This window comes from Pseudorca crassidens, chromosome 10 (assembly GCF_039906515.1).
Source record: "Pseudorca crassidens isolate mPseCra1 chromosome 10, mPseCra1.hap1, whole genome shotgun sequence".
NCBI lineage: Eukaryota > Metazoa > Chordata > Mammalia > Artiodactyla > Delphinidae > Pseudorca > Pseudorca crassidens.
Window position 1 is genome coordinate 13456968 of NC_090305.1, and position 12908 is coordinate 13469875.

The window sequence follows — 12908 nt, forward strand, 5'->3', positions numbered from 1 at the left end:
GGGAGAGGCCACAACAGTGAGAGGCCCACGTACCGCAAAAAAAAAAAAAAAAGAACTTAACACAAATCAAGAGGAAGACTAACAACTCAGTAGAAAAATGGACAAAGAATATCAGGGCAATTCAGAGAAGAAAAAGTGAAGTATTTGATAAATATGTGAACATATGCACAACCTGCCTAATAGAAGAAATGCAGATTAATTAGCTATATCTTCTTACACTCAACAGTTTTGAATTCAGGCTGTCCTTACTTTGCAAGGGGCATGTTAGCTGAAACGCATGCGTATCCGAACTGTGCAACTTGAGGACTGCCTGTATATTAAAAAGTCTCATGGTACAAGCGTTGTTATTAGAACCCTGATACATCAGTGTTGGGAGAGTAAACTATTACACTCACTGTGCAGAGCAAATTGGCACCATCTAATAAAGTCAAAGGCAGTCATAGCCTGTAACCAAGCAATTTCACTCTTAGGTGTGTGCACTAAAGAAGCTCTAGTACAAATGTTGATGAGACATGGATAAATGTTTATTGCAGTATTATCCATAATGGCAATAAAAACAAAAACAATTTAAATGTCCACCAGCTGGTAAATGAATAAATAAATCCACCTAATAGAATACTGTACAGTGGTTAAATAAATGAATGAACTACACTTACATGTATAAAAATAGGAAAATCTCAGAAGCAGCCTTGAGTGACAAAGGCAGATTATAGAACAATAGGCACTGTGTAATGTGTCCCTTTATATAAAGATCAAAAACATGCAAAACAATATGCACATTTTAAATATACTCATGAGGGCTCAAGTTCACCTTACGCAAGAGACAAACCTGCTGTGAATTGTAAATACAAAATTCAGAAGAGTAGTTACATCTGTGGAGGGAAGGAAGGAGGACAGTGAGATGGGGGATGGAAGAGAGGGGGCTTCAACTATATTGTAAGATGATAGTCCTAAAAAAAAGGCAAACGAGCCAAAACGTTAAACTCTGATAAAGCTGTTTAACAGGCATATATGTATTTACATTGTTGTTATATTATTCTTTGTATGCTTCTATGTTTGAAATATACATTTTTAAGGCTATGGGCCTTAAAATAATCTGGAAGGATAAATCATGGTTATCTGTCCAAGAGGGATAGAAACTTGGCAGCGTGGTTCAGAAACAAGGGAGAGACATTTTACTGAACACTTCAACCTTCTGGATGTTCAAACCAAGCGAATGTCATTACCTATTTAAAACATTTAATAAACTATTTTAAAAGGGCCTGGACACAATAAAGACAGAACGCAGATTAGTGCAGGCTGCCTGGGGATGAGGACGGAGATTGGCTATAAATGGGCATGAGGGGTATTTGGGGGATGACGGAAATATTCTAAAACTGAATTGAAGTGATCGTTGCACAAATTCACTAAATATCATTAAATTGTACACTTAAAGCAGGTGAATTTTATGTTTTCACATTTTACTTCAATAATGCTGTTAAAAAGATTGAAAGGAGGAAAAGCGCACAGAGGAAAGTTCATATGATTTACTTCAGTAATTCTGTTTTTTTGCAAACTGTCCTAGAAAAATAGTACAAATTATGGGAGAGAGGAGACTAAGATATTATGTGGAAATTTTTTTAAACGTATAGAGAAATAAATTTAAGAAAAACAAAGAATACAGGTACATGTATTAAATGCTAGAGCATTGGCCTGGGCAAGGTCACATAGCACCTGTCACTCAACAGGGGAGCTACTTTTTAGTCCGGTTCTCCTGATAAGGAACAATCTCTGTTCTCAAAATGTTTACAGAGTACCAGGGAAAAAAGGCATGTACTGTATATAATTTACTCTAAGGAAATATTGACTAAAAATGATGTGGAAATGACAATTCTTATCCTCTCAGGGCTATTTAAAAAGTCTACTGCTTTTCAGATTTTCAGATACATCGATATTTTAGCATTTTATGTGCTAAATGTGCTATCCTCGTGTGACCCCACTCTGTCTCATAAATGAATCTCCTAAGACACACTGACAATTTACTTCTTTCCCTTTGCTTGCCTGGTATTCATACAGTTCTGGTCGCTATGGAAATGCTCTTCATCATTATAAAATAAACCTAGAAATTGCCAAAACATTACTGCTGACACATTCTTGATATATACATATAGATATTATTTTATTTTATTTATGGCAAAGCCCTGTGCTTACCTGACCTTAAACTACCTCTGCCTCTTTTTTTTTTTTTTTTTTCTTTTGGCACTGGGGCTCAATTCCAACTTGGTGTCCAGTTTCTGTGGGGAGAGGAGAAAACAGAGAAGTGTGGTGACCTGGCTAGATTCCCCTAAGGAATTCTTTACATCACCTTCACCATCACAGGAGTTGCTCCTTTAATTTGCAACCCAGCCTATTCTTCAGGGTGAAAGAGGAGATGTTGTTATCACTTCAATTACCATTACGAGAAGGAAAATTATGTAGTTGTAATATGGTCGTTGGGGGAATAGTCTGTGCCTGTAGAGATTTGGGGGGCGGGAATATCTGAAAACTGACTGTTAAAAAAGAAATTTAAAACTGATCATAATGTTTATAGCACTTGATATTTGTAACAATACAAAGAACCACCTCCTCTTGTGTATGGTACTATTTACCTATACAGTGAGTAGCCTGAACCAAGTCTCCAGTTTGGGCTCCTGAAATGAATACATTTCAGAATACCTAGACACTCATTATCTCATTTAAGCTTCACATTCAGCCAGTGAGATTTTTATCTAGCAAAGGACTTACGTGAAAAGAATTGTAGTGTTTCTTATTTATTCTTATTTAGATTCAGGAAAAATCTTCTCAATTACAGAATAATTTATTTACTCTTAAATGACAGTATTAGTGAGTGTTTTAATCCAAGTTTCCTAGAGATTCGTCAAAACTAAAATTTTAAGCACATGAAAGCAAATGCATCTTGTTTCTTTTATCATGAAATCAAATATATGTTTCAAATCCACTAACGGGGTTGTGAAACTTTTTCTGAACATTTAGCTGCTGTTTTCCAATTAGTCCCTTTATTTTGTGTCAGGAAAGAGACCCTGAGGTTTGAGAATCCCCTTGTGTGGTCCTTTCATTCTGTCCCCAGATGACACGTACTAATTCACCCTGGAGACTTTGTCATTCAGGCAGCCTCTGCAGCCCTAACCCAGCCATTCCTAATGCTTGTTTAGGCCTGTGGACTGTACTTATTTGGGGACATTGGAATTTCTGTTTATTTGCTTTGGCCCTAGATTTTTTTCCCTTCTATTTCAGGTGATGGGGAAAGTGCCAACAATTTCCATTAATAAGACAGAAGGCTGCCACATATACCTCAGTGAAGATGCGTTAGACTGTGAGATCGTGAGTGCCAAGTCATCTGAGATGAATATACTTATCCCTCGGGACGGTGATTATGTAAGTACCTTTGAAAAGACTGTGAAGAATTTTTCTTATTAACATTCTTAGAGACTGATTAATCACCTCCCAACCTTTGACCTTCCTTTGGAGAATAATTCACAGGCAGGAGAGGAAGTCAGAGGGTGGCTTTTCACCTATCTGCTCCCCTGTTAGTTTCTTGACTATGCCCGGTCCTGGATCTGTGATTCTCACAGCATTTTCCTAATAACTACCTTAATGGGCTAGCTCTTATCAAATAGTACACCAGTCATCTGAGTTCATATTATTTAGGACTAAATATTTTCCTTTGCTATGGTGGAGGCAAACAGAAAAGAGGGAGAAGCACTTTGGGGGAAAAAAAGGAGGGAAAGGAGGTAATAATAAGTGGACCTATTTGTATAGGTATTCTCATGTCAGTGGTTCTCAAACCCAGCATAAGAATCAGCTGGGAAGCTTGATGAAAATACCAGCTCCCAAACTTCACACCCAGAGGTTAGATTCAGGAGGCTTGGAGGGGGCCCAGGAATCTGTAGTTTTAATATACCCAGGTGATTCTGATATTATCAGTCCATCCAGTGACCCTTCTAAGAAACGGTAGCCTAAGCCACCATGTATTTTCTTTGTCTCCTCTCCCCAGCAAAGCAATTTCTAGAAAAAGCAAGCAGATATTCTCACACACTGAAGAGGAAGCATAAATAAATACCTTTTCTGCATCATGCAGTGTGATGGACTTGCTGGCTGTTGCCATTTGAAAGCAAGTTATTACTTCCTATTAGTTGTTGCTTTTTTTTTTTTTTTTTTGATGTGGACCCTTTTTAAGGTCTTTATTGAATTTGTTACAATAGTGCTTCTGTTTTACCTTCTGAATTTTTGGCCGAGAGGCATGTGGGATCTTAGCTCCCCAACCAGGAATCAAACCCACGCCCCCTGCATTGGAAGGCGAAGTCTTAATGCCTAGACCTCCAGGGAAGTCCCTAGTTGTTGCTTCTTGAAAGTGGAGAAGTAAATCCAGAGATCATTCCCTCTGGTTCTAGCTGTGCAAGGAAGCAGTGAACTGGGAAGGATGGGAGAAAACGTAACTTAGGCACACCTTTGAAAGAGGACCCCCCCCCATTAGCCTATGGGTCAATCACCAGCTGTCTACACTGCAGTCAGCACTCAGGTTAATCTCCTTAGGCAGACAACTGGATTGCTGCCATGTTCTCCTTTCCCCACCTGCCAGTGAGCACTACCCAGGCACACACCACATATTTCAGTTCAGAATTCATTGTTTAAGTCTAAAGAACAAAACTCCACAAGCATTGGAGTCACTAGGTATCTGGACAGCCTAACCCTGAGCTAGAGAAGTATCTCCTCTTGGGCTCTCCACCTAAAAAAAAAATACTGAAGAGCTAAAACCAATACAGAACAGCTTCAGAAGAGGAAAGCTAAAAATTAGGATGATTCCTGGCCTTTGCAGCTGTTTAAGCAGAAGGCTCAGCTTCATGGAAACTGGCTGGAACTGCTAAGAAAAGCAATGGGGGTTTGGACGAGCACTGCAGACTAATTAAACTAGAATCCCTGGATGTGGTATCCAGACATCTGTATTGGTTAAAACTTCCCGGGTGATTCCAGTGTGGAGCCAAGACTGGGATCCACTGACCTAAAGGATGAGTATAGCTCAGAACCTGAGCTTTTATGCTGAAAATGTAGTCTCCCCTCTATAGGTGAATTATCTTGTGTCTTCAGTCCATGGCCCACTTCACGCATTTTCTAACTGGGGGTAGTAGGGAGCAATACAGAGGTCCTGCCACGGGCATTGTAATCTCGAAGTAGATGGTGGGGATGATTCATCCTGAAGGGAATCAGTCTCCCAGAGAAGGTCTGTCATCACATTACTATCATGTCACTCCCAAGAAAGACTGGGAACAGCTGTAGTGCAGTTACCATCAAAGAGGTACCTCCACTCTGGAGCACTCTCCACCTGGCTTGGTTTATTCATCAAGAAGAGCCCCAGAAAGGATGTTAGCCACACACACACACACACACGCGCGCGCGCGCGCACACACACACTAGGTTTCTCAGACTGTGGCTTCTTTGCTTTCTCTTAAGACTATTGCAGATTTCACTCAAGGAGAATTCACCACTCATGATAGAAAGGGCCTTCCCTTTAAAGTAGTTAAATAAATAGCTTCTTCCAAAAGAAACAGCTGGACCCAACATCTAGGAAGATACGTGTTAGTGTGTGTATTCCAGTAGATGTGAAACATCACATCTCACCGACAGATGAGCACAGGCACCAGCTTATCACACTGCGGTACAGGAAGTCCAGGGATGTCACAAAGCCAGGGCTCAGGGGACCGCTCCTCAGCTTCCTTTCCTGCCCTCTCCTGCAATGACTGGGGAATCACTCTCCAGGAAAAGGAGAGAGCCCAAACTAATTTTATTTTGACTCTTCTGCATTTTTCTTTGTTTGTGTGTGTGTGTGTGTGTGTGTGTGTGTGTGTGTGTAGGGGTGTGTGTGGAAGGGGGGCATGTATTCCCCAATGGGAAGAGTAGGAAAGCAGGATGAAGGGTAACAAGTTTATATATAACTTGCAGCACATTTTTATATTTCATCAGAGGGTAGACATAATGCCGGGATAAAGCCCTTATTCAGACTGGGGGCCAGCAGCCTTGGCATCCCCTTGGAACTTGTGGGAAATGGAGATTGTCATCCTCTTTCCCAGATCTACTGAATCAGACAGAGTCTGCCTTTCAGCATGATCCCCAGTGCATGTTTGAATCTGGTGCAGGGTCAAGGGTAAAAAGTCTCAGGTTTGATCTTTGGCTGCTCAGAGGCTTGACCTCTCAGGCCTCTGTTTCCTGTAGATGGCATCTCAATAATATCTAGCTCTTAAAGTTCTTGCAGAGATTAACTGAGTTCACGTATATCTGGTGCTTAGCAGAATGCCTGGTTCTTAGTAAGTGCTAGCATCAATGAGGATGCTGGCAGGCAGTCACAGAGCTGACACGTGACCATGCATCGCTCCCTGATGCAGGTTTGGGTTCCATAAAAATGTCTTTGTCCATCATGTGACACTAATCAGCCTTCCATCTGTTTGCAAAGCCTTGGTTTAAATAACTTTGTTCTTCTGGCCTTTTTCCAGAGAGAATTTCCCGTTCCTGAACAGTTCAAGACAGCATGGGATGGATCCAAGTTGGTCACTGAACCTGCAGAAATTATGGTTTCTGAGAGACCCCCGAACCCCCTGACCTGAATCCCCCCCATCAAAAAAACAAACAAATAAAAGCAGCATTAAAGACCTAGAAGTTGCAGTAGCACCTACTGCTTTAGCTTTGGCCTCCAACAATTCTGTGCTATAGAAACAGCATAATTTCTGGCACGCCTTCGTGGGCATTTTGGAATATTTAACGTTTCTTCATGATTTGCCTTTGTGTGTGATTTGAGTTCCACATGATGACTTGTGAGCGTTATACATTTAAAGGAAAAAAAAGAGAACTCTGTTCCCCTCATATCATTATCACAGTAGTTAAGAGGTAAAAATATTGCATGACTCACTTTTACACTTACATTTAATTACTAGTTGATAAATAAAACCTTTGAGAATCTAAGATGTACATTTTTATCTTTCAGACAATTTCCATATATTTGGTAGTATGCTCTAAAAAATGTACGATTTTTGTTTTCTTCTTTTTACCACCTTTATCAGCATGAATACACTGTCAGCCTGAATACATATTTCAACCCATGTTTTTAAAACAACATAAGTTCCGTACTAAGAACCACATCCAGTTTCTTGGTCCTTGAAAAGACCTTTATTCTTTGCAGTTACCAGAAACCAAAAGTAAACTCTAATGATTTATCTTAAATACTTTTCTGCCATGTCACTTGGAAAACTTACTTTTCTGAGATTTTTTTTTTTTTTTTGCGGTACGCGGGCCTCGCACTGTTGTGGCCTCTCCCGTTGCAGAGCACAGGCTCCGGACACGCAGGCTCAGCGGCCATGGCTCACGGGCCCAGCCGCTCCACAGCATGTGAGATCTTCCCAGACCGGGGCACGAACCCGTGCATCATCAGGCGGACTCTCAACCACTGCGCCACCAGGGAAGCCCTACTTTTCTGAGATTTTTATGCCAAAAGATTGATAGGAAAAAGCAGGGTGTTTTTTGTTCTATAATACCTCACAATGTTGCTCTAAGAACAAGCTCAGTTGTTATTTTCCAATTTTGAACCTGTGAAATATCAGATGCCTTGTAAGTGATGTCTTTAATGTTTTATTATAGACTTTCTTCTTTTCCACTTGCCAGACTCGCTAGCCAGTCTCAAAAATGAAAATGAAAAAGCCGTAGTTATATTACAACTTCTAAAGCCTAAGGGATTGTTTGTTGGCTTGGCTTGCCGCTCCTGTTTTGCAGTGTTGATAGTACATGCTTTTTCAACGCGAGAGTAACTCTGATACTCCTTTCTGTCTTGTTAGTACATAGTGCTGAAAACCTGCAACTTCTTGGATTACATGTAATGAATTTTAGTATAATGCTTGCAGACCCAATACAAGCATATATATTGTGCCTAGTACAGCCTTTGGAATACATCATTTCCATTTTTTAAATATCTTCTATAACCGTATAGTATTCAAATTAGTAATGCTTGTGTACCACAGTTTTGCTAGAAAAGTTTTTGTCCGTATGAAGAATGTTGTGGCTTTAGTAAATACCTTTTTTTCAGCTGTAAACTTATTCTGAAATAAAGTAAAATTCTAATTGTTTAAATACTGTGATGAATTCAGGGTGTTAAAATATTTTCCTCTTTGATTTGCTCCTTGCTCGTATGTCAGCTTTAGAAAATGCAGCTGAGCTTTTCTAGTTGAATTAGAGAATTTACCCAGCATGCCATCAGTTTCCCTGAAGAATAGCTTCTTCTAGATAAATATCAGATAAAGCCATTTTCAGTTGGAAGAACTGTCAGAAAAGTCTAGAATCAAGTTTTTTTAAATATTGCATTAGTTTAGTTTGAGGTGTACAGCATAGTGATTCAGTTATTTTTTTGCAGATTGTATTCCATTCTAGGTTATTACAAGATATTGAATATAATTCCCTGTGCTATTCAATAAATCCTTGTTGCTTATCTGTTTTATGTATAATAGTTTGTATCTGTTAATCCCATACTTCTAATTTATCACTCCCCTGCACTCTCGCCTTTGGTAACCATAAGTTTTCTATGTCTGTGAATCTGTTTGTGGTTTGCATATATCACTAGATTCATTTGTATTATTTTTTATTTTAAGTTTTATTCATTTTTATTATTTGTATACATATAAGTGATATATAGTATTTGTCTTTCTCTGACTTATTTCACTAAGCATAATATTCTCTAGGTCTATCCATGTTGCTGCAAATGGCAATATTGCATTTCTTTATGGCTGAGTAGTGTTCTATTGTATATATATACCACATCTTCTTAAGCCAGTCATCTATTGATGGGCACTTGGTTTGTTTCCATGTCTTGGCTATTGTAAATAGTGCTGCTATGAGCATTGGGGTGCGTGTATCTTTACAAATTAGAGTTTTTGTTTTTTCCGGTTATATACTCAGGAGTGGGATTGCTGGATCATATGATAGTTCTATTTTTAGTTTTGTAAGGAACCTCCATACTGTTCTCCTTAGTGGCTGCATCAATTTACATTCCCACCGACAGTGTAGGAGGATTCCCTTTTCTCCACACTATTGTTAGTAGACTTTTTGATGATAGCCATTCTGACTGGTGTGAGGTGATACCACATTGTGGTTTTGATTTGCATTTCTCTAATAGTTAGAAATGTTGAGCGTTTTTTCACATCTCTGTTGGCCATATGTATGTCTTCTTTGGAGAAATGTCTATTTAGGTCTTCTGCCCATTTTTTGATTGGGTTGTTTGGGGGTTTTTTGATATTGAGTTGTATGAGCTGTTTGTATATTTTGGATATTAACTCCTTGTAGTTTGCATGATTTGCAAATATTTTCTCCCATTCCATAGGTCTTTTTGTTTGTTGACGGTTTCTTTGCTGTGCAAAAGCTTTTAAGTTTGATTAGGTTCCACATGTTTATTTTTGCTTTTATTTCTTTTGCCTTGGGAGATTGATCTAAGAAAATATTGTTACAATTTATGTCAAAGAATGTTTTGCCTATGATTTCTTCTAGGAGTTTAATGGTGTCATGTCTTATATTTAGGTCTTTAAACCATTTTGAGTTTATTTTTGTGTATGGTGTGCGGGAATGTTCTAATTTCATTGATTTACATGTAGCTGTCCAGCTTTCCCAACACCACTTGTTGTAGAGACTGTCTTTTTTCCATTGTATATTCTTGTCTCCTTTGTCATAGATTAATTGACGGTAGGTGTATGGGTTTTTATTTCTGGGCTCTCTATTCTGTCCCGTTGATCTATATGTCTGTTTTTATGCCAATACCATGCTGTTTTTTTATAAGATAAATTTATTATTTTTTTGACCAAAGTGCAATGATTTTTAAATCTTCTTAGACAACTATGAAAAAAAGTATTCAAGAAAATAAAATACAAATGGAAAATTTAACCATTAGATTTCTTCTACCATGCTGTTTTTATTACTGTAGCTTTGTAGTATAATCTGAAGTCTGGAAGGGTTATACCTCCAGCTCTGTTCTTTTTTCCCAGGATTGCTTTGGCAATTCTGGGTCTTTGGGGCTTCCATATAAATTTTAAGATTATTTGTTCTAGTTTTGTGAAAAATGTTGTGGGTATTTTGATAGGGATTGCACTAAATCTGTAGATTGCTTTGCATAGTATTGTCATTTTAACAATATTGATTCTTTTCATCCAAAAACACAAATTATCTTTCCATTTCTTTGAATCTTCTTCAATTTCTTCTGTCAGTGTTTTATAGTTTTCAGCATATAGGTCTTTCACCTCCTTGGTTAAGTTTATTCCTAGGTACTTTTTTTTACATGATTTTAAACAGGATTTTTTTTTTTACCTTCTCTTTCTGATATTTCATTATTAGTGTAAAGAAATGCAACAGATTTCTTATTAATCTTCTATACTACTACCTTGCTGAATTCACTTATTAGTTCTAGTAGTTTTTTTGTGGAGGCTTTCGGGTTCTCTACATAGAATATCATGTCATCTGCAAACAGTGACAGTTAGAATCCAGTTTTATAATTCAAGGCCTCTTCACTGAGAGAATCCCCTTCACTGATCTTTGTTAATGTAAACATCCCAGAAAATAAATGTAGTTTATAAATGTAATAGAGTATTATATATACTATATAATTAAATATATAATATAAATAACTTTTAGAATAAATTTATAAACATGTGGAGGAAAACAGTTTGTGGCAAGAAAAGACTTTTAAAAAACTGCTATATACCTATTACATAGTAATAATTTTATAATGAGAAATAAGTTCACTCAAAATTCTTGGAATCTCTCAACCAGCTTTGGACTTGGCATCCGCCTTTCAAAATACTTCATTGAAGATATTGAACATCTGCATTTGAGGTTCACAGAATTATTTTACCAGCCTTGATGCCTTAAATCACCTACTGGCTTTTTGAGCAGGTTGGATTTATTGAAAAAGAAAAAGAGAAAAACAAAAACAAAACCTTTGGCAATGTATAGGAAAACAATTACCAAAGACAGCACTGCATTTCCAATATGTTTTTTTTCTTGTACTTCGTTGAATTCCAGTGTTACCAATGCTGTGACCTAATAAATATTGTCAAAGGAGTAAGAAATCCATACTTCGCAGAATTGCATGTTGTACACATTCACAAAAAGTCAAAACAGAAATATGTCAGAAAAACTAAATGCCAAGGGTCTCCTATCTCTCTTTGTAATAATACAAAGTATCATTTTATATGATCAAAATGATGAAATAATCCAAAAGAGTCCTCGCTGCCTTGAAAATCTTTTCCTTGATAATACTGTCTCCATTAGCTAATCTATTACTGATAAACTTGCTTTCACAGCAAGATGTCTTGAAGTGAGTAGTCAGTACTAACCACTTCTCCTTATCTATGAAAAGTATTTCTAGAACTGGTAGGAAATACACTTAGTTTTATTTACTCTTTCATTCATTGAAAATATCTACCTCAACTTCCTAGAATCTAGACGTGTTTATCAAGGGAATCCCCTCGTTTTAAAGATAAAAAGCTGAGGTCCAGTGACATTAACTTGTGTAAAGACAAGCAGCCAGTTAGAGATAGAGCAAGGAGTGGAGTGCGTGAGCATGCACACACACACACACACACACACACACACACACACACACCTTTTTATCACCTTGTAATGCGGCTTCTAGTCTCACCAAGTTTCAGAAACTCTCAAAGGTCATTAAATCCAGTGGCTTTATCTCATTCCTCATCCATTGAGATTCTTGATGCTTCTTGTTTCTCATTAAACTTCCTTAGATTTTGTGATACACAGTAGACTTCTCTGACTCTTGTCTCTTCTACCTCCCCCCCGTCTCAAATGCTCATTCCTCTCCCTTAACTTCATCTATCACCTCTATGTAGATGACTCTCCAACTCAAATCCATCTCCCAAGAATCTTTTTTTTTTTTTTTTTTTTAATTTTGGGCTACATTGGGTCTTTGTTGCTGCACACGGGCTTTCTCTAGTTTCGATGAGCATGGTCTACTCTTTGTTGCAGTGGCTTCTATTCTTGCGGAACATGGGCTGTAGGTGCGCGGGCTTCAGTAGTTGTGGCACACGGCTCAGTAGTTGTGGTGCATGGGCTTAGTCACTCCGCAGCATGTGGAATCTTTCAGGACCAGGGATCAAACCTGTGTCCCCTGCATTGGCAGGTGGATTCTTAACCACTGCGCCACCAGGGAAGTCCCTTCCCAGATTCTTAACTCCAGGTGTCCACAGAGTATTTCAACCTGCCTGTCCCAACTTCATTCATCATGGCTAAAATTAATGCACATTGCCCACGCATAGCATATTTTCCTCATCTGCATTTCTAGTTTCAGTCGTAGCCTCCTCATACCTTTCATCATAGATGTAAAATCAGCTCTTTCCTGTGATAGGAAACAGTGAAATAGAACCAGGATCTGGAGGGAACCATGGTTCAGTCTTGAACATGTTTAGCTCAGGGCATCTTTGTGACACTTAATTGGAAATGGAGAATAGGTGGTTGGATATGGGTCTGGAGTCTTTTCATTATGTCTGATACCAAATCCTTAAGAATCATTTCAAAAGTATAATATTTTTTAAAATGACTTTCATTAAACATGTTCATTGCAAAAGAATTATTTTAAACCATTGGCACTTTCTGCACCACTTGAGATACACATATAATTTTAAAGACTTTAATTGCCTCAGCTGAGAAAAGCTGATTTTATAGTCTTTCACAGATATCTTTTGCAAGTTTAACCGTTTTAATGTTTCTGTGTATGATGAAGCTTATATCTATGCTACATTAAAATTCAATTAGTAATTTTCCATGGTGTCAGTAATTCATCTTAGAAACTAATCAGAAGGTACACGTTTAAAAATTTTTTGTTATTTTTAATA

The 12908-nt window shown here is 37.9% G+C and overlaps 1 protein-coding gene across 1 annotated transcript in view; it reads left to right on the top strand.

The window, feature by feature from the left end:
* CAP2 (cyclase associated actin cytoskeleton regulatory protein 2) overlaps window positions 1–8148 on the top strand; it is a 137287-nt gene extending 129139 nt beyond the window's left edge. The window contains exons 12-13 of the mRNA XM_067752068.1: window positions 3274–3414; window positions 6525–8148. Coding sequence (XP_067608169.1) covers window positions 3274–3414; window positions 6525–6635 — 252 coding nt within the window. The 3' untranslated portion in view covers window positions 6636–8148. The remainder of the gene's footprint in view (window positions 1–3273; window positions 3415–6524) is intronic.
* Window positions 8149–12908: the final 4760 nt, after the last annotated feature.